This window comes from Alternaria metachromatica, assembly GCF_023757995.1.
Source record: "Alternaria metachromatica strain BMP 0045 chromosome Unknown scaffold_10, whole genome shotgun sequence".
Lineage (NCBI taxonomy): Eukaryota > Fungi > Ascomycota > Dothideomycetes > Pleosporales > Pleosporaceae > Alternaria > Alternaria metachromatica.
Genome location: NW_026055501.1, coordinates 629,783 through 650,867, shown reverse-complemented (window position 1 = coordinate 650,867; position 21,085 = coordinate 629,783). Strand labels below are relative to the sequence as shown.

General features: G+C 53.8%; 7 protein-coding genes across 7 annotated transcripts; 4 read left to right on the top strand and 3 right to left on the bottom strand.

Annotated features, from left to right (window-relative positions):
* Positions 1–315: 315 nt before the first annotated feature.
* Positions 316–6,311, bottom strand: J4E83_005332 (uncharacterized protein; the record flags this gene model as incomplete). Its single annotated transcript, XM_049332251.1, has 3 exons — positions 316–378; positions 428–5,822; positions 5,875–6,311. 3 exons carry the CDS (start codon positions 6,309–6,311, stop codon positions 316–318), a joined length of 5,895 nt encoding a protein of 1,964 aa, XP_049188702.1.
* A 921-nt stretch (positions 6,312–7,232) lies between these two features.
* PSF3 (DNA replication protein) lies at positions 7,233–7,917 on the top strand (the record flags this gene model as incomplete). Its single annotated transcript, XM_049332250.1, has 4 exons — positions 7,233–7,405; positions 7,457–7,646; positions 7,695–7,803; positions 7,850–7,917. 4 exons carry the CDS (start codon positions 7,233–7,235, stop codon positions 7,915–7,917), a joined length of 540 nt encoding a protein of 179 aa, XP_049188701.1.
* Positions 7,918–8,305: 388 nt separating this feature from the next.
* Positions 8,306–10,021, bottom strand: J4E83_005330 (uncharacterized protein; the record flags this gene model as incomplete). The annotated part of the gene is made up of 2 exons (XM_049332249.1): positions 8,306–9,709; positions 9,881–10,021. The coding sequence occupies 2 exons, from the start codon at positions 10,019–10,021 to the stop codon at positions 8,306–8,308; spliced, it is 1,545 nt and encodes a 514-aa protein (XP_049188700.1).
* A 416-nt stretch (positions 10,022–10,437) lies between these two features.
* On the top strand, positions 10,438–11,611 carry J4E83_005329 (uncharacterized protein; the record flags this gene model as incomplete). Its single annotated transcript, XM_049332248.1, has 3 exons — positions 10,438–10,659; positions 10,708–10,967; positions 11,014–11,611. 3 exons carry the CDS (start codon positions 10,438–10,440, stop codon positions 11,609–11,611), a joined length of 1,080 nt encoding a protein of 359 aa, XP_049188699.1.
* Positions 11,612–12,229: 618 nt separating this feature from the next.
* On the top strand, positions 12,230–13,284 carry J4E83_005328 (uncharacterized protein; the record flags this gene model as incomplete). Its single annotated transcript, XM_049332247.1, has 2 exons — positions 12,230–13,136; positions 13,184–13,284. 2 exons carry the CDS (start codon positions 12,230–12,232, stop codon positions 13,282–13,284), a joined length of 1,008 nt encoding a protein of 335 aa, XP_049188698.1.
* A 287-nt stretch (positions 13,285–13,571) lies between these two features.
* Positions 13,572–16,254, top strand: J4E83_005327 (uncharacterized protein; the record flags this gene model as incomplete). Its single annotated transcript, XM_049332246.1, has 4 exons — positions 13,572–13,576; positions 13,681–13,687; positions 14,061–15,378; positions 15,440–16,254. The coding sequence occupies 4 exons, from the start codon at positions 13,572–13,574 to the stop codon at positions 16,252–16,254; spliced, it is 2,145 nt and encodes a 714-aa protein (XP_049188697.1).
* Positions 16,255–17,910: 1,656 nt separating this feature from the next.
* On the bottom strand, positions 17,911–19,533 carry J4E83_005326 (uncharacterized protein; the record flags this gene model as incomplete). The annotated part of the gene is made up of 2 exons (XM_049332245.1): positions 17,911–19,371; positions 19,525–19,533. 2 exons carry the CDS (start codon positions 19,531–19,533, stop codon positions 17,911–17,913), a joined length of 1,470 nt encoding a protein of 489 aa, XP_049188696.1.
* Between the last annotated feature and the right edge of the window lie 1,552 nt (positions 19,534–21,085).

The window sequence follows — 21,085 nt, the reverse complement described above, 5'->3', positions numbered from 1 at the left end:
TTGATGGTCGGAAGGTCCAGGGTATGATGTCACATGTGCAGGCGCAGGTACAGCGGAGCGGGGGAGGGGCAAGCGGCTTTAAGCAGGAAGGAGTGCGCGTCCGGTCGCGACTGAGTAAGCATGCTGGGCAAAAAGGTTCATTGTGTAAGCAAGAGACTATCTAGAATATGCTATTTCCACTAGGCGCCACTGATGCAGAGCCTGTTCATATCGCTCGTAGTCATGACCCGTCCGATCTAACTTATTGTACATGTTCGTCGCTTATGGTATCACTGAGCGTCGTTCGTAATCTCCCATTCGCCGCATAGCTGTCGTTTAAGCAAAGTAGCTCTTCCACAGCACACCCTCCAAGTCCTCCAGTTGCTCTTGTTCGAACGCCTGAGTAGAGGTTAGCACAGTTCACAATCATGTCAGAGTAGAAACTTACCTTGACATCAACATGCCAAGTATCCTGCCTAGTCTTCTTGAAGTCTGCCAGAACAGTCTTGACACTCTTACCGACCATGCCTGGATCAGCCGCAGCTTTCCTAGCCAGCGTCGCAAGTACGTCGGGTAACCAAGCTGGCGGAGGGCTCTGGTACGGGAAAGCTTGAATAAGCGCACCAAGACCCAGCACAGCTGCGTGGCGTGTCAGGACGAGCTTGCCTTGTTCTGTTGTCGGTGTTCCTGGGTTGCGCTTCTTTGGCAATGGGTTCTTGTTGAGCTGCTTGGTAAATCGCTCCTTGAGTGTAGAGACTTGGCGGTCACGGAACGCAATGGGCGAGCAACGAATCATGCCTGACAGCGTGGTGGCAGCACCCATGCGTACTTCAAGTTGTGTGTCTGACAGCATGGCGGAGACGCAATCAAACATGCTCTGCTGCTGTTCCTCGCTCATTAGGAAGAGTCGGCGGAAGTAGATGACTTGGATGTTGATGAGGATTCTAAGACGCTGATGCCAGCTTGTCGCGTTGCGTCCGATGCGAATGAGAGCAGAGATGAAGTCTGAGTCCTCACCTTGGCGATGCGGGATGTTGGGCAGGTGGCGGAAGACGTGGTAAGCGAGCGACTGCAATTCAGGGTCCTCCTTGATGTCCATCATGTGTAGCAGCTGCTCCATGAACATATCGGGGAAGAACCTAACGAGCGAGGTACACTCGTACGAGGAGAGCGTAGAGTCGAGCCAGAGAAGAACAGTCTTACCACCTGACGTGTACGACGAAGGTGTCTGTTGACCTGCCGGACGCTCCCCGCGCCAGACCTCAAGGCGATCAAAGACCTCGGTGATGGTTTTAGTGAATTCTTCCGTAGGTTGGTAAGGGCGTTCACCGATCGACGAAGCGTCCTTTTGCGCCTTCATCAGCGTGTCGACATCCTTGTACGATTCGTGGTAACGTGTCCTAAAGATACTCGCGATGGTCTGGCCCATGGCTTCTCGCACGCCCTTGTACGGATGGTCGAGATGCTTCATGAAGTCTTCCAAGATTGGCTTCTCGAGACGGAAGTGCCAGCCCGCATCGCAGATACACTGCGTCAGCAAGTGGACTTTGGAGCTCTCTTTGAAAGCGGCGTTAGACTCCATGTCAAGGCGGAAGCTAGCTAGCCAGTCGACCAGCGGCCATCCTCGGCGTGGATCCTTCGACTGCAACACAACATGTAGGAAAGTAGTCCAGTAACCGGAGTTCTCTGGTGTCAGTCCGTCTTGGAAGATGCCACGAACGATAGGGAAGACGTATTCCCATACGGCTTCGCGCTGGTCTGCCTTAAGATCTGGGGCGCATGAGAGCAGTGCGGCCATGATCTCAGCGGTGGCACGATGCTGATGCTTGTCGCTTCCATCAGCGTAGACAGACTGGGTCAAATCCTTGATGTCTTCGAACGTCGCCTCGGTCAACCCGCCGAAGACTAGATCGAATGAGTGAGTCAAAACCATCGCGCTTGACATGCGGAACCTGTCGGCGCTGTTGTCACGAGGCTCTTGCTTCATGAAGGCAAAGTAGTTGGAGAACCAGGATCGAGTAAGATGCTTGGCGATCTTTTGGCGGACGCCATTCTCGACCTCATCATACGATAGCTGGGGCGCATTGGGCTTGAACGCGGTCATGCTCTTGTTCCACACAAGCCAGCCAGGATAATCAAAGTCGACGTAGTACTTGGCTTCTGGCTGCGCAAACGAAGCGAGGTACTCCTCGGTCCAGTTTGGATCCTCTGGCTTGGTCGGTACTGAGATCTTATCCGGCAGCTCCTCTTCGCTGAGCAAGTACTTTTCGTAGTTATGTCCAGTGATCGCACGGGTCTGAATAACGGAGTACAAGCCAATGAGCGCTCCAGCGTAAAGGCCTCGAAGACTAGGATGTTGATCGATGGATCCCTTCGCCACGAGGTCGATCATCTCGTCAGAGGCAATGCTGTCGTAACGCATTCCCAGGTTGACAATGATGGCTGCAGTCCGACTGACCTTCTTCCAGTGCTCGGTCTTGGCAATATCGACAAGCTCCTTGGACAGCTCAGCCTTCTTGCCTTCAATGCGAGCGCGCTTCTTCTTGATGTAGTCCCGACGCTTGTTGACTTTGGTATGCACGCTATCCCCTTCGCTAGAGTCGATCGCATACGCGATCGCTTCCACAACCTCCTTCGGGAGGATAACCATGCGCTCCATTGCCTTACCCATGTCCATGATTTGGAAAGTAGCGTTGGTTGCTAGCTTCTGCACTGAAGGCTTGTCGGCACCGGTGACCTCGATGAACGCTTTGATGAGCTTAGGCGTAAATCGCCAGTCGCGGCTGATGGTCTTCGCCAGGCTACCGAACAGAAGAGTGAACATCGCACCCTTAATGCGAGGGTAGTCACTCTCGGCAACAGCCTTGACGAAAGCATCCAGTAGAGGAGGAATGACAAGAGGCCTAGCACCCAGCACGCACTTAACGGCTGACTCATTGGCTGTCTGTGCAGTGCGCCGGATCTCTGTGTAGACTGAGATACTGGATTCGGCGAGATCAAGCAGCAAGATCATGTCGAGATCGGTCTTGGGTCGTGGGTTAGCGTTGTGCCGTAAACGCTGCAGATGATAAACGTTTGCACGGCGAACCAGTAGAGGTCGTGGGTATTGCTTTCGCAATCCACTGAACCGGAAAGGTCGCTCGTCGTTCTCTAACAGCCTAGAGATTCTATCAAGCACATGGGCAGATCGCTCGATGCCAACATCGATGAACCACGACCGATAGGCGTTGTACAAAGAGTTGAAGCACGGCACGTCGTCAGGCTGCTTCTCGATCAAGAATTGATGTACGTTGTGTAGCATCTGACCAACCTGTTCGCGAAGATCGTGAATGAGGTTGTAGTTGTCATCGCCACGACGCAGAGGGTAGCCGGCTTCGTACTGGAAAGTAGGCTTGACCTCTTCATCTTCAGCTTCCCCTAGGCCAGCATCGTCATCGATGCCTTCTGTGTCCATCGCATCAGCGTCGGAGTCATCATCAGACTCGGTGGCGCCATCAGCAGCCTGATCATGCCTAACATCAAACAAGACGGAGATACCGGAGATGATCAAGCGCAACAGGACAAGATTTCGAGAAACCTCATCGGACCAATCTTTGCCGGTGCCTTCGCGCTTGATCGGCGAATCTGGTTGCGTCAGGGCTTTGAGTGCCTTCATCGAGTTGTTGGCGTGAGTTTCGAAAAGCTTGACAGCGAAGTCAATCTCGTCGGAGCTCGGAGTGTGCCATTTGATGTTCAGCTTCTTAATATCGACCTGCCTTCCCCACGACTCTGTCGACAAGCCTTGTGCAAGCTCATCCTGCTCGTAGATCGAGTAATCGATGGTGTACGTGCATGTAAGGTTAAGTAGCAAGTGATGAATGAAGTTGGAAACATGCACGGTGGGTGTACCGCGGCACTTCTGCTGCATGTATTCTGCAATCTCGAAGAGCTCGTCTTTCCACTCAAGAACTGCGTCACCAACATGGACAACACACATGCTAAGAATGCAAAGGTTCCAAACAAGAGCACGATCGCGGGGAAGTACCTCGGCACCTGTTGTTCGCGTCGATCCAGCGCCAATCTCATCAATCTCAGTACGGATGCCTGCCAAAAGATGTGGTAACAGACGCTTCAGTGCCTTTTCAGGGTTGATCTTGACAAGACTGTTGCAAATGAATGCGATGGCATCTTTGGCTTGGTGAACGACATGGTTTGTGATGAAGTTCGCAATCTTATCAAGCGCAACATCGTACAGCTCCGGAGAGAGTGCCGCAAGCAGCGGCGTGAAAGCAGCTGGTAGCTGGTTAACCACATACTCTTCAGGAGAGCCACTGCGGACTCTAGACGCATCGGGCAAGTTTTCCAGGAGCGTGAACACGCGACCAAGGAATGTAATCAGGAACTCGTTGAGACCAGTGGTAGATGACCGTAGGATCATCGCCTCGTCCGCGTCACTGAGCTCCTCGTCGTAGTTGATCTCAATATTCCCGTTGGCGCTTTCTAATCGTTCGACTTGTGCTGTGATCCATTCCAAAGCAAGCCCTGTGTTGCCACCAACATCATCCGGTGTAGTCGCTCCATCTCGAGATGTCTCATCCGACGCCTTCCGCGCCTTGGTGAGGTCCTGGAATGGAATGAGGTAGCACACGCCTTGAACGTATTGCAAAGTATGTACAGTCTTTTCCAGGTCGTTGGCGTCAATACCAGGGAGTGCAAGCCCTAGCACAGAAGTAACGTGACACCGGAAGCCCTTTGTCTTAGCCATGACCTTGGAGAGCATGTGCAACGCACGGATTGACGAGATTGTGCGATGTACCTCGACAAGCCCTTGCATTGCGGGGTAGATGCGTTGTAGTGCGCCGGGGAGAATCAGGTTGGGCTCGAGGTGTGCCAGGCTCTGTAGGGTGGACAAGGCGTATTGTACGGCTTTGTCGCTCTTGGAGAAGATGCCCATGAATGTAACCTCTCGAAGACAGAGTACGAAGCGCCTCTTCACTGCGTCGTTCAACTTCCTCTCTTCTGGCACATCCATCTCCCCGCTGTGCTCTCGATTCCATCGCAGCACAAAGATGTCGGCCAGGTAGTAGACGAACTGCGCAAGAGGTCTAGTCCAGCTACCCGAATTGGATGGATGGAAGAAAGTCTCCACAGCCTGGATGAGTCCTTCGAGCTTAGTCAGGGTAGAGTCAGAGTGCTCTGCACATGCAGGCGATAACGACATGGCGATGATGCGAGCGATGTGGTGAGTCGACGGGTGCTTCCGCGGGTCACGGTCAAGCATCACAGCGAGTCCTGCACCGAGGTCAACAGTATTACTGTATGGAGACGTGGCCTGGCCGACTGGGATTTCCAGTAGCCGCAGGATGGCTGTGAAGATCTGAGATGACTGCTCGCCGGTAAACACTCCGTATTGTGAGAAAGGAACATGCGCTGCGGTCAGGTTATCCCTAGACAGCCTCGACAGTGTATCAATGTAGTGCGCATCAAAGAGCCGCGACCGGTTGACAAGCGACCATAGATGGAAGAAAGTCGGGAGATATTCTTGAGGCAGCAGTTGCTGCATGTCCTCGGGTGCCGGGTGGGTTGGGAAGAGCAGGTTCAATAGACCAACGACCACGAATGCGTTCTCGCTGAACGATGTGCTAAAGAAGGGCAGGAGCTCTTCCAGTATAGCCGGTATCTCCTTGGGGTCGAAGTACGACTGCGCAAAAGTGCACATCTTCGTCAACGTGCGGATGTTACGCTTTACGTTCGGCGGATGTGAGCCTCCGGATTCTGAGGGCAGGACGAACATCTTCAGCTCTCTATACAGGGGTCGCCAGTCGAGTATGAGGTCTTTGCCGGGTCGCAGGTAATGTTTACGCCTGTCGTCGTGTCAGTCTCCACCCGCCATCCAAACTCTAATGTGTCACTTACTTCGTCAGAACCATGAACATGCTCGCGAAGCGCTCTGCGACCAGGTAGTCCAGACCGGGAGCCAGCGCCAGCTCATAGTAGAGCTTCACGAGCTTCACGCGCGTGGTGCGGGGGAGGTCGAACTTGAGCGAGAGCCAGCCTCGGATCTCGCGCGTCCAATGTACAGCGCCGGGCGCAAAGTCGCCGGCCGAGACGGCAATGTAGAGATGCTTCAGACATGTGTTGAGGCTCTCTTCGCGATCGCTCTGGTCTTCTGTCTGATACGGGAGGTATTCGAAGTAGGGGAATGTCCGTGGACGGCGTCGGTCGTCTGCTCCGTTGACGCCACCGTTGGGCTGCCGCCAATCGCTGCCCGGAGACGTGGCCCGCGAGGTGTCAGGGCCGGAGCCCGTATCGAGGGCGCTCATGAGCTGTGATATCCGTTCGCTGACCGCCATGGTGCCGGATGGTGGTGGTCGAGGTTGTGGTGGGGGGTCGTGAGGCGTGTGCCTAGGGCGCAGTGGAGGGACGAGTCTTCAGAATGCGCAGTCATCAATGTGCAGCTAGCAATTCACAGTCGAGGGCAGCTGGGACGGATTGACTGCAGACACAAACAGTCAGCAAGTGGTTGAGATGTAGTCGTATTCACGGGCTGTGAACCACAGAGTAACCGCAGCACGTGGGGCGGGTGGATTGCTGTGCGCGCTACTTACTCCACAAATGCGCCGTGTATAGCAGATTCCGGATGTTGGGCGTGAGTGCGGGTGGAGATGTAGTCGGGTGCAATGGTTGACGAGCAGTGGTTCATGTGGGTATCCGGCGCCTCGTCCAGATGACATCTAGTCTGGAGCTCCAACCCTGCAACCTTAGGCGAGAGAGCGGCGGCAGCGTCGAGATCGTGAGGGAACAGTCGCGGTCGCGGTCGAACGTTTGCAGAACAACTAATCCACTCGTTTAATCTCAAAAAGACTCGTACGCGCTGCTGAAAGGCGAGGTGCGCGGTGATTCATCACATTCGGACGAAACGCGCTATATATCATCGGACCTCCGCCAGGCACTCAAAGACGCGCAATACACACAGCGGCGACTACGCAGTAAGCTACACGTTTCTACCATCTTCTGACCCGCCTTCTTTTTGCCTCTTCCCGCCCCGTTCCTACTCGCAGGGCTGCATGCGTCCTCCATTCTGCCTGCGCTTTCATCTCCTTGCATATTCGTCCCGATGCACCAGGCTGGTGGCACGACACGCGACACGTCGGTTGCCTCGTACAAGGATGGCCTCTGATGCATTTCTTTCGCACCGCAGCATCAGCTGAAAGATAGTCATTTCATTTCTTGTGTCTACGTGTCTGCATGCTGACTGAATTACTTGTCAAAAGATGAGTTCCTATTACGACGTCGATGCCATCTTGACGGATGCGCAAAAGGTACCATGTACCTTTGAGCTTACCGTTCCTGGCCTCGGCTATCTCGAGGGCAACATGAGCGGCGATATGAAGCAGGGTTCTAAAGTCGAGCTTCCACTTTGGCTCGGCGAGATGCTTGCACTGAGGTAAATGAAGATTTTCACCCTATGTACATTCCATATTTACAATATTTACAGTCAAAGTCTAAATACATCCTCGCTCGTGACCATCGACCCTCCGTCCGCCTTATCTCCGCGCGTCTTGAACGCCCTCAAAGCTGACCCAAGGACCGTCGATTTGCGAGCTCTGGCCCCGCACTTCTACAATCTCGGCGCACGAATCTTGGAGCTCTTCGAAGAGGAAGAGATGATTGAGGTACTGAGCGATGTGAGTTCTGTGCTTGGTCGATGCGACGGTATATGCTAACCCGTATAGACATTCAAGGCCCGGGCTGCCCTCATAGCTGATCAGGCTCATAATCCACGTGGTGCATTAGGAGAAGGCGCCGACTTCATGCGAGGCCTAGATGAGAACGAGCGGCAACGTAGGTGTTGGGTGATTCAGCCATGCAGGAGCTAACGACGATGCAGTATTTCGTGCGGCACACGATAGCGCAAAGGGCGTACGGATGTGGATGGCAGATCTGAAGAAGAAATGAGCACGGTAGCCGGATCGCAGAAGATGAGTGCCATATGGTCGGCCAGGAGAGGTACACCTCATACAAGAGAAAAACTGGACAACTAGGAGCCTACGTCGCCGTTGGGCCACCAACTTCGCAAGCTTTTACTTGATGTAGGCTCTAGGGTGTTTGGTTTTTCCTTTGAATGGGGTGGGTAGAAGATCGACGCGCAGGAGGTTGGAAGATGGACGAAGGCACAGTGTAGTAATCAATGACGAGCGCATGACGAAAAGCACGACGGTACCAAAAGACGAGGTGAGGCGTAGTTGTGAAAGAAGCAGCTGTTCGAGCCTACCTTCTGAGTACAATACCATACCTGCAAGCACACAGCCAGCGAATGAGAACATGTACAGTGAGTGTTCCATGTCTACCGCAGTGACGCACCCAGATTGCTGTTTTGCAATAGTATAGCCAACTGTTCGGGCGGGTAGCCCAAGAACACAGGCCCGTTGAAAATCATCTGCGGTACCATTTTCGGGCTTTCCGTCTCTCTCGGTGGTTGTGATGGTTCAGGAGCCCGGGGCTGCGGTTGAGTTTCTGTCGGTGGAACATGTGTGGTTGGGGCCCGAGGTTGCGACTGCGGTGGCATAGTGTATTGTGGCACTTCAGGCTGCTGCGGCGTCTGTTCCATCATCGCGCGATGATCGAACGGGCATTTGCCAGTCTTTTGGGGCGTCTCGCCGATTGGACGGCCAGTGTCGAGGGGTAGTTGCGGCGACGCTGTTGGTACTGAGCCAACCGAGGACGAGCTGTGTGCATTGGTGTATTTGGCAGGTATCGAGATGCCCCAGGGCCGACTTGGAGATTCGCCAACTCTGACTTCTTTGAGCGGGCGGTCAAAGTGACCGCTTCTCGACTCATCCAGTGTGTTTTCTTCTGTTTCCTCCTCAGGCGGTGGGGTGCCATCGTTGAGACTTGCCGAAACAGCTGAGGCCCAATTTTGAACTTTGGTGTCTGCCTTTGCGTCGGTGCTGAAGTGGGCTTCTGCCTCGGGCTCTTCTTCGATGGCGTCGTCGGGATCCTCGGGGAGCCACTCCTGATGTTTCTGACCGAGGCCCTGGATCATATTAACCAGATTGCCATACTTGCGATCTAGCTGCTCTATGCTCTCCTGGTTACTCTGGAAGCGCTTGATGCAGACTTCATGGCTTCTCGGTAGCTCATGCTTGTGTTTCTCAAAGTATTGGGCCACCTCCTCTGGGTTGTGTTGGTCGAGGAAGCGTATGGGGCAGACGGCAGCGGAGCCAGACGCCGCGACTGACGCAGTTGCAGAAGCAGCAGGATTGTTGCTGCATATTTCGGCTCGAATAGGATCGGTAAAGGAGGGTCGTTTCGATCTTCGGCCACGTGCGCTTAACCGGGACGTCGAGCTACGTGGGGTAGCGAGCGGGCTGCCTCTGCCGCTGCCAGATGCGAAGGGACAGGCGAGCTTACTAGGAGTTCCAGCAACAGTGAAGTCTTTCTCAATGGGTGATGTGGCTCTATTGGTCTGTATCTCAGGTAACGAGGCGGATTTGTCTGCGGACGGACCACTCCATATTTTTACACTGCTAGTATTCTCATGGGCGTGCAGCTTGACAGCAGCCTCCTCAGCCTTCTGGATGACCAGTGCTCGGCTCTTGCGCTCTACATCATCGCTATGTGCCAACTGCTCCACCAAATTCACATGTGTCCGCGGTTGTTCGTCTCCTACGCGCTCAAGATCTTGCAGGAAGGTAAGGTGGTCTTGCGACAACGTGTTGGGCGAGAAGCGTTTCAAAAGGTCAAGATACTGGGTATTGTCAGCAATGTACGTGGAAGGTATTGTGTGCTGAAATGCAGAATATGTGTCCAGGTCAGGCTAAGCTGTGATTGTTTTCGATCAGAGCTGCGAGTGCAGCTTCAGGTCTAGAGCTAAAGTTGTTCATCATAATAGGAAGGGGTGTTAAAGGACATGGCGTACCTGTTGCTTAGCCCACGAGAGCTTGCTTTCGAGTTGTTTCTGTGAATCAAACAAAACCTGGTATTCTCCACTCAGAGCTGCAAAGCCTTCCACGAGCTGCTCGGCGAGCTCCGTCACGTTACTCTGGGGCAGTTCAGCCATGGCGATGATGTATGTTAGTAGAGAGATGGGTGGAATGCTACAGCAGGGCGATGAGCGCAGTGTTGATGACGCGGCAAGTGAGGCTTGCGTCGGTGAAGAAGAAAGATGGTCGGAAGGTCGGCTGCCGGCAAAGAGATTCGAGAATCGGAAGCGACGGGTGCGCCACGCCTAACGCAGTCAGCCCAGCCACACCGCCGCAGGGCCCCAAAGTGACGCGACTCCCAGACCATCGCTGCGCCTTGAAGTCATACGTAGCGTCTAGCATTGGCATCAATCCTTTTACACCATGATACCCTGACTCCCGTAGCATAGTCTCATCCATCCGACTTCTCACCCATCCATAAAACACGACGTTGCATTCCCTCGACATTCCGAAACCCCTACGCCCTAAGCCAAGTACCTCAACAATATTCACCATGGGCTCACTCCACGACTCACGCATACACAAGTGGTTTGCGACCTCGCCGCCCGTCGCTTGGACAGTCAGACAGCTACGAGAGCTCCTTATCGGGTCACTGAAGCAGGGCCCCATCCCGCAACATGTTGCCTTCGTCATGGACGGCAACCGCCGGTTTGCGCGCAACCACCACATTGAGACGGTAGAAGGGCACAACCTTGGATTCGAATCGTTAGCGAGGGTATGGGAGACTGCCATCAGTGTTTTTGAGCCATGCTAACCAGCTCAGATCCTCGAAGTCTGCTACAAGACTGGCGTCAAGGTCGTCACCATCTACGCATTCAGCATAGAGAACTTCAAGCGCTCCAAGCATGAAGTCGATGCCCTCATGTCCATGGCCAAGGTGAAGCTGCAACAAATGGCAGAGCACGGAGCCTTGCTGGATCGTTACGGCGCATCCATCCGGGTGCTGGGAGAGCGCGAGCTCCTCAGTCCCGATGTACAAATGGCCGTGGACAAGGCTGTTGCGATGACAGCTCACAACAAGAAGTACGTTGCCCGCCGCTCATTACGTGACATCGCTGACCACCCGCAGGGCTGTTCTCAACGTCTGCTTCCCCTACACTTCGCGACACGAAATAACGACTGCCGTCATGAAGACTGTTGAGACGTACGGCACGCCGATACACAACCTGCCCACCCCTTCGAAGCGAACCTTTTCCGAATCCCATATTACCCAGCATATTCGCAAGCAAATGTTGGAGGAGGATACAGAGGGCCTTGCCGAGCAGGCTGATTCGCGGCCAGCGTCACCCTCGAAAGAGGCGGCTCTGGCTGAAGACGGGCGTTCCTCGTCAACTTCGACCGCCATCAACTCGCCTGAGAAGGATGACTCAAATAACGGGCCGACGTTTCTGGACCCAGAGTCCATCAGCGCTCAGACGTTGAACGATAACATGATGACGGCTGATGCCCCGCCTCTTGACCTGCTAGTTCGCACCTCTGGCGTCGAGCGGCTGAGCGATTTCATGCTATGGCAAGCCCACGAGAACACGTCCATCGTTTTCCTCAAGTGTCTGTGGCCCGAGTTTGATCTGTGGCAGTTTCTGCCCGTGCTGGTAGAATGGCAATGGCAGCAGAAGAAGCTGCAAGAGGAACAACAACGGACCCGTGGGCGGTCCAAGTCAGACTGAGGGCGTTGGCTGTAGTATATGGCGCAAAGTCCTCGCGGACCATAGAAGCAGGCAGATCTGAACTTGAGCGAGCATCGAAGATACCCAGAACAGAGCATTCCATTCGTCTAGCCGTAGGCTTTCCACAGCAAACCATATCTTGTAATACATGTCGATCTTGCGCTATCGTGGCACGTGTACATATGCGCAGCTAATCGCTCGCCCAAACCCTGACCGTTCGTGGTTTGCGACCGCGCATGCGACACTTCGGGCGCGCACTAGCCCATTGCCTAGTGCGCCGAACAGCTTCAAACGTCATCTCACCCTCGGAAGAACCACCGCTGGCAGGGAGCTCCAGCCGGGATGTGAGCTGAACATGACTTATAATCCGCGCGTTCCGCAGCATTGGGCTGGACTGACAGCTGCCGTCAGATCGTTCCCATGTAACCTGATCTTGCTTATCGGCCAGTTGCACCGCTTACGCAGCACGACCACTTGTTTGGGTCCGGCAACCAACTTCTGGGATAGACTACTCCTTATCAATAGCAGCTTCTTTAGTATCGCTTGGTTCCCTTAAAAGCAGGGAATCGCACGTTTCTGCCCTTGAAGCCATCGCTGCACAACAGCAGTATCGACACCATGATCACCCCAAACCTTCTGACGATACCTGTTGAGTTGCGCGAACTCATCTATGGCTTCCTCTTCAGCAGCTACACTATCCAACATGGCTTCAAGCACGCTAGCACACCTAGCGACGACTCTGAGTCTTCTAATCGCATAGCGCTCCTGCTCAGTTGTCGCCAGATCTTCGCCGAGGCGCACCGCCATCTTCCGCTCAATTGCACACTCCACTTTCGCGGTACAGAGAATCTACTCGAGACGCTCCTCTCCGTCGATCAGAGTGTACTTACGCGTCTGCGCCATGCCCGAGTGCGCGCGTATCCCTTCCCGTTGTACTCCTCCGGAAGCTCGCAGTACTATCCGACCTACTATGCAGCGAATGCGCTCACACTACTTCCCGGTCTCTGTCTAGATACTTTGGTCGTCGAAGATTGCTGGCACGGTTTCGGCATGGGCGACGGTTGGCGAGACGTCACAACCTACTTCGATATCGAGACACTCTTGAATAGCGATGCTTGGAAGGAACTGACCTACATCACCCCGTGTACCGATTTCATCGCGTCCGGCTACGATCATCGGCGTAAACGATCGGCTCAACCTGAGAACTGGGATGCGCTCCTCAAGGAACGGGATGGAGAGGAGTTCGGCGCAGAGGTCAAGATGTACATCGTTCCGTATGCGCAGCAGACGGCGACTGGTGATAAGAAGACTGAGGACGGGCGCATTATGCAGCCCTGGGCAGCGAAGCCAGGGCACGAAGTCAACGAGAATTGGAGGGTCGCAGGGCCGGACCAAGATATGAAAGGTGAAGTAAGGATCATAGCAAAAAGAGGCAAGAGGTCAAGAGCCGTACAGCTGGGACTCGCCGGGAAGAAGACCTGGGAGGAACTGAAGGGCAAAGAGCCAGGCGGCTTTGCCCCCGAAGGTAAGTCTCATTCCAACTTCTGCAAGTTCTCAGCTCACACTGCGCAGGATGGATACCGTACCACAACGACATGGCCGACGCGGTCGCGTGGATATATGGGGGCCACGGCAGAAGGATACAACTGGCCAACGCCGCTCTGAACAGTTGACTACATGGCTTCACAACACAGCCGGTTTACGCGCCCTGGATGTCGACCCAAACGTAAGGGTGGCTGGCGGCCGGATCCATGACCATGCAAGCCCTTGTCGGCATTTAGGCTGTATGCACCCGACACTAGGGTACGGCAAGTATAATTTCCTAGACACGTTCCTACACGCCTCTAGCACGCGGCGTAGCGCGCAAATAGCACAAGGTGGCTGAGATGTCTTACACAACGCGCTGTGATGATGAGGCAGAGTGGTGCGCGACAGGACAGATGCTTCGGCGAGCAACAGAATGCAGTGTGTATTGGAAGGGTACAGCTGCATTATTGTGAGTGATTGTGCACGACTATTGTGATACCGAACTGGATTTCCCTTTCCCTGCCGTCTACATCATCGCGTAGTATTGTAGTACAAACGCTCGCTAGTCCTCGTGGCGTGTACACCCGCGCAACGCTCTCTTCGCCGCTGCTCTGCAGTGAGCGAGGGACTGCCCGTTTCGCGCATCCCTTCGCTTGTCCGAAGTGAAGGAAGGCGCCTTACAAATACCACTAGGCACTACACGCGGTTGCCTCTGAACGACGGTCGTCTTTTCACTTCCTCAACACGGGACCAAAGACGCGGCACTGCGCATCGCTTGATTGTAACAATTCGGCCGCCTGCTCTACCTTGTCAGGCTTCTTATCCTCATTCTCATGCGCGATAGCTTTCCGCTACACCGGTTCCCGCCAACATGGTAGGCACACTGCTCTGCGCAAGCCAACCAATCACTGACGGTCACTAGATCCAACTACTCGCCATCGTTCTCATGTCTGCTCTCCACGCTGGACCGTCAATCGCCCAGCAGTATCCACTACCTGTAACCTATGACACCGTTATCAAGTCGCCTGCAGACCCGCGCATCACCATATCCTACAAATCACCCGACGCCCACGTATGCGCAACGGCGTTTGAGACGCAGAAGCAGTATACTGGATATGTCAACATTCCCCCGTTCACGCTGTCGCCGGCCGAGCAAAACTACCCAATCAACACCTTCTTCTGGTTCTTCGAAGCACGTGAGAATCCAGAAACCGCTCCGTTGACCATCTGGCTCAGTGGAGGACCTGGAAGTTCGAGCATGATTGGTCTCTTCTCAGAACTGGGTCCATGCGAGCTGGTAGAAGGGCCAAACGGCAGCTACGCCTCTCAGCCTAGGGTTTGGGGATGGGACCGCAGCTCCAACATACTCTTCATCGATCAACCTACACAAGTCGGCTTCTCGTACGATGAGCCCGTCAATGTTTCGGTCGACTTCAGCAAAGGCTATTGGGCGGATCTAGACCAGCGTATGGAACCTTCTCCCCTTCCCGCCGACATCCCGGAATGGCGCTTCAAGAACGGCACTTTCCCCTCTGCCAGCTCTAGGAAAACCGAGAACTTGACCGTCATTGCCGCGGATTCCTCATGGCACTTCCTTCAAGGCTTCTTGTCAGCCTTTCCCCAGTACAATCCCGGTGTTCGATCCGACAGCGACACCGTCAACCCCTCTGAGATAAACCTGTTCGCTGAGAGCTATGGGGGTGTTTATGGTCCTGTCTTCGCAGATCACTACGAAGAGCAGAATGATCGTCGAAAGAAAGGCGATCTTCCGGCTGAAACGTTGGAGATACGCGTTGGTTCAGTGGGCATCGTCAACGGTATCATGGATGTTAGGACGTCAACAACCTCGGGCTTGCTCTTCGCATACAACAATACCTACGGCATCGAAGGCTATGATCTCACAACTTATCAAAACGCGATATCAGACGTCTACGCAGAAGGGGGTTGTGTAGATTTGGTCGACCAGTGCGCTGCTTCGGCAGCTGCCAATGATCCCCAAGGTCTGGGTACCGTCCAGGAAGTGAACGACATTTGCGTAGCTGCGCTCTTAACATGCCAAACAAACGTTGGCCCCGCCTATCTTCCTGGTAGAAGCATCTACGACATCCGAGCTCTCCCGACTGTTGGCCCTAGTGACGCACTTGAGACGTACCTTAACGAAGAACACATTATGCAATCCGTGGGGGCTCCAGTCAACTTCACTTCTACAAATAACATGGTGTTGGATGCTTTCAGTTACAGTATGAAACCATGCCCTATCCTCGATTCTATACGCATCTACCTTGCTAACCATGTATCTAGACGGAGACTCTGCCCGCGGAGGCGCGTTGGAGGCCGTGGCAGACCTGCTCGCCCGCGGCATCAAAGTCGGCCTCATCTACGGTGACGCGGACATCATATGCAACTGGTATGGAGGGCAGAACAACTCTCTCGAGATTGCCAGTCGTGTGCCTGGCTACGAAACGGCTTTCAAGGAGGCTGGATATGCGGACATTCAGGTGAACGAATCTTACGTTGGCGGCGCTGTTCGTCAACATGGCAACCTGTCCTTTTCTCGCATCTACGACTCCGGCCACTACGTCCCGACATTCCAGCCAGAGACCGCCTTTACCGTCTTCAGTCGTATCATTCATGGCGACGATATCAGCACCGGTCGCGACGTCGATCTGTCCAGCTTCAGTACAGAAGGCCCTAGCACCTCTGAGCACAGAAATGACCCAGGAGAGAGCCCTCCATCCATCTGCTGGATTCGTCAAGCAATCCTTGCCTGCACGGAGGAGGAAAACGCAGCTATCATCGCGGGCAATGGTACCGTGAAGGCAGGCATCTGGTATCCATCCGAGGGGGACGTGCCGACTAGCGCGGGTGAATCCAAGCCGCAGCCCACTGCGACGAACTCGGTGCCAATGACTGGAGTGTACACCGCTACCGGCGACCAGAAGGTTAAGCAGACCTCTGGAGCATCGGCACTCCGATTCAATCTCCCGTTTAGCCGTTCGCGCCGTGAAATCGTAGGCGATCCATTGTCTGAACCGGGGGATTCTCGCGACAAGGACAGTAGCATCAGGAATGGGCTCATTGGTGGTCTCGCTGCAGCGGTAGCTCTGTTTCTGTGAGTGCATAGCACTCTTCCCATATCTGTCATATAGACCGCCTTGCACACTCATTCGCGCAATTTCTCTTCACAAACATCACCTTATAGTTACGGCCGCGCTTTCTCTTCTCAGACCTACCTTTTACTGAATGAATATATACAGAGGTTTACTTTCGATGCTGTGCTGCTGCCGTTGCTTCAGACGACGTAAAGTCTACGATGGACCTTTTCCTGATGATGCTGAGAATGGTCCAATTGTTGTCGAGCAAGTGATTGATGATGATCCAACGCCGACGCCGACGTCAACCATTCTCGGTCGGCAAATAACGTACATGGAGTCGATACCAGAAGCAAGCCCTAGACCAAGCGACGATCTCAGAGACAGAGCAGCGGCTATGTTAACCAAGCCAGCACCAATGCCAACCGCAGAAGAGGAAACTTCTACCGCGCCCGTGCAGCGATCACTCTCCCCGTCGCAAGATGCAAGCCTATCACCGCGCGTCCCAACTACCACACCTACAGAAGCCTCGCTTCTCCCTCCCAACACAAGCATTGTGGCGCGTCCCCAACTCTCGTCCTCGGTGTCCGTGCCGCCAACCAACCCGCCGCCCTTACAATCCTCCACCCCAACACCGCCAATCAGTCCGCCCACGCCCCCACCACCACATGCGACACCACCTGTACCTGAGCCAACACCGTCTCCGGCCCTGACTCCTGGGTCAACGGCCATCCCTTCGTCTCGCTCACCCCTGCGTACGCCTCCGAGTAATGGCCCGGCACCACATGACCTGTCGCCAAAGATAGAAGGAGAGCACGGCCCAGAATCGCCACAGCCGTCGCTATTTTCGCGGATTAAAACGATGCTCTTGCCTAGTTCCTCGTCGGCTGATGTGGAAGGGGGCGCAATGACTGATGGTACGATTGATCGGCGTGTGCTGAACCCGCGGGTTGCTGTCAGACCGGCACAGAAGCGTGTGACTAAGGCTGCGGTGCCGAGTTGGTCGACTGAGGTGTGGTTTTGACGGGGTTTGGGGTTGGGAAGTGCGTTGGTATTGGTTGGTTGTTGGTATGCGAGTGATGGACGGGTAATGATAATGCTGGGAGGCGATGCGTGACGTTGCGAGTGTAAGGGTGAGGGTTGGGCATAAAGTATGGGTGGTGAGTAGCAATACATCCTCAATTTTCGAACGACTTCATCCCGGGTCGTTTTTTTGAAGCATGTTTCATAATCTGCATCGCCATCGCGCTTACGAACCCACCTCATTTGAGGTAAGAATTGGAGAAGTGCCCTGCAGCCTACATTGATTTCAAAAGTATTTCTGTAACATGGTAAGGCAACTCAGCCTTCTTAGTTCTTCCTTATAATTGCACTTTGTAAAGGTAGGTGTCCAGATTTTCCCTTAATATGGGTGAGCCTGGAGCGGTAGCTTTTCGCAAGACAGATCTTAAAAAGAAGATGCGCACGATGGGATATTGATTACTATTACACTTTGATAAGATGATACTTCAGCAGCGAGCCTCGGTGGATGTTGGCATTGCAGGATGGCACAGGAAGACCGGAGGATTCATGCAACGTATGCGAAGCCGTGGAACCAGGAGAGGAAACAGTAGAATTGTGGCCCAACGCCGCGCTGTTTTTGAGAACGTCGATCAAACATGCGAGTTTGAGGCCCTAAGTCTAGGTGTCCCAATTAATCGGCCACCGTTCCGTCTCGCTCTTCATGGGCTCAATCAGCTTCTCTGGAATCCATTCCCTCTCTCTTGACCCCCTAAATGGTATTGCAGCGATGTAAGCTGGCCGAGTGATGTGGGCTGCATGGCCCAGGACGTCTTCCATCTCTGTCTCCATATCTGTCTCCATATCTGTCTCCATATCTGTCTCCGTATCTGTCTCCGTATCTGTCTCCGTATCTGTCTCCATATCCCTCGGCATTGTTGGTGAAGGCTCGTCGGGCATATCTGAGTGTTCTAGGTGAATGTGAAATCTCGGCGTTCCAGGTATCTTCCAATGGTCATCTATCCAGTGCGCGCTCTTGATGTTATTGCGAAGTTGCTCTGCCTTCTGGGCCCATGTAGACAGCATTTCGGGTGCGAGGCTGTGTAATGCGTCCAGGAGGTCAGCGACGCGGATTCCATCATCCCGTCGAATTCTCCTCATGAGCGCATGGGTTGTCCATAGCGCATGGGTTCCCCATGGCGCATATAATCCCCATTCTGTCAATTCATCTGTGCTATACTGATATATCCCCAGACTCCGGCATGGTGGGTGTGTGACCTGCATAGATGATATAGCCTTTATGAAGAGCTTTGTTGAGACCGAAGAGTTGAGCAAGAGGGTGTCAAGCGTGGGAGAGGTGCGTATGCTGATCTCCCAGCGACCTAGGCGCTGCAAGATGCGATCTTCTTCCGAAAACAGCAAGCAGAGGTAAGGATTTATTTCGAGCTGACTGAGATCTAACCAGTAGGGAGGCTCTAGTTGGGGTGGGTAATGGAAGTTATCGTTGGCTTGACGGCGATTCAAGTCGAAGAGAGAATGGACGGATGTCTCTGGAAGGTCGCGCAGCTGGGTGAAGCGAGCTGGAAAGTAGATCCATTTGAACTGCTTCCATTTCTGCTTATCGAGCGTGCTTGCAACATGCAAGTTGAATTGCTCAATCTGCTCAGCACTGGGCCTTACGGGCGCCAAGATGTCGTCTTCGATGCTCTGCCCATATTGTATGGGTACACAGCTTGATAGAAAAGGCAACGCATCGTTGTTATTACGGCTGCCTATGACAGAGAGCGCAGAAGCCAGCCATGCTGTCGAGACGACCAACGAGCGGACCTGGGCTTCGGGCCCGGCAAAGTGGAGGATTAGATCAAGCAGCTCAGGAATTTGAAATACTTTGTGTTCAGAGCGGTGATGGGGGCGCCGCTTGTCCGCAGTCTGCACCGTGTGTTTTTCGCGACAACGATATGCGGCTATGCGGGCATTGACATGATCGCCAACCTGGAGTCTCCAGAGCTCTACCACTGATTGTTCTTGTTGTGAATAGGATGGGTGCGCCTCTGGAGGCGTGTTCAGCCAGTCGCGTGTGTCATTCACTACGTGAAGGAAATTGCGGTGTGACTGCTCGAGAGTGTCCGGATTGTCTAGTAGCTGGTGAATAGAAAAAAGGAAATAATCTCTGGGGGTGAGAGGGAAACTAAATTGACCAAAGTACCCTCGCGAAATGACCCCTCGGCCTCGAGCGCGAAAGACAGAGAGACTAAATTCATCGACAATCTCATTTGATGGTGTTGCGGAAAATACGGAGCCCATGATGTGTCGAGTGAGGTGAAGAGTCGACCGTCTTTCCTTGGCCGCAGGAATAGGCAGAATTTAAAAGTCGCAGAAGACAGTTTGCGAGAGGTTGAACTTGTCCAGCTGTCCTTCGTAAGTCCTGTGGTTTGCTTGTTGGAGCCTTGGCGCTAGCTACTAGAATTCGGGTTAGCACAGAGATCCGACATCCGGACATCTGGATGCGCCTGGGGCCAGACCAGCCCCCGCGGTCGCTCCACAGAAGCCTCCACCCATCGCGGCGTCGCAATCCCCAACTCCTAGAAATCTTTGCCAGCCGCACAATACGTTCCCGTCACGCACAGTCTAATGTCACCTGCTCACAAGCGCTGATGGCGCTCTCAGAGCTCTCTCGCGAGCGGCAACGCTGTCGGCGGTGGAATCTATGACGCCGGCCTACGACTGCGCCTGCGTTAGTGCACGTAGCGCTGGAGCTGCGCACTTCTGCAGCTGCTTGTACTAGCTGGCACGTCTACTCTACCACCCTCGGCAGGGTGAAATGTTGCAATCGCCGTGTTCACTGTCACTTGTCATATCGCGAACGCGCGCTTGCCTGGTCGTTACTAGCTCAAGCTGTCTTCAGGTCTGTCTAACGACCGGTCATCGCCCACATAGCTCCGATGCAAGACACGCACATCTTTCCGCACTATGTAGAAGTGCGGAGCGATCCGCCGATGAAGCATAGCTCTTCATTCAAGAAAGAGGAACTAAACGCCCTAGAGCCTACATCGACGTTAGGTTGCCTGCTTTGCGTGTTTCTATCTCAATGTAGGCTACAGACCCGTTCAATTATTTCCTCACATGAGGTGGTAGCGAGCAACGAGCCACTGGAACCCTGACAACCCAAGTCATAACCATGGAAGCAGATGTGGAGCCGCAACTGAGAGATCCCGTGATGGTAAGCAGGTTGGTGGTATGAACCGACAGTACTGTTTGATAAAATAGGCATGCCATACGATCCCGGAAAGTCTCTCCTCGGATATCTTATCGACACCCCCAAATTATCTGCCTCAACATAATGGCTACATTCGCGGCAATGAACATCATCACGACAGGGGCGGCCATAACCTCGTCAGGCAGGGTCGCACCCATAAGGCGTACCCACGGCAATCTTATCGAATCTCGCGATGAAAGACACTTCTGCTTGGAGGAAAATAATTCATATCTGCAAGCGATTATAGAGTGGTGGCACAATCTCAGGACACAAAGGAAATACCTTCGCATCGCGAACCGCAATCATCGAGAGTCTGCACTATACCGTCTACCTAACGAGCTTCTCGAGCAAATCGCCATGTACCTCCCTCTCCCCGACCTTCTAACGCTCGTTCGTACTTGCAAGCATACCGCAATCTTGCAACGCCGACGTTATTTCGATCAACCCGCCCTACTGGTATACTGGCGACGCATGAGGCGCGATGTCTTCGCCTCTCGACTGATGCTCGAGAACAAAAGCTGGGATCTGCCTGGGATGCTGTGGTGCGACCGTTGCAGCGAGTTCCACCCAAGGACTGATTTCGCGAAGAGTTTGAGAGAT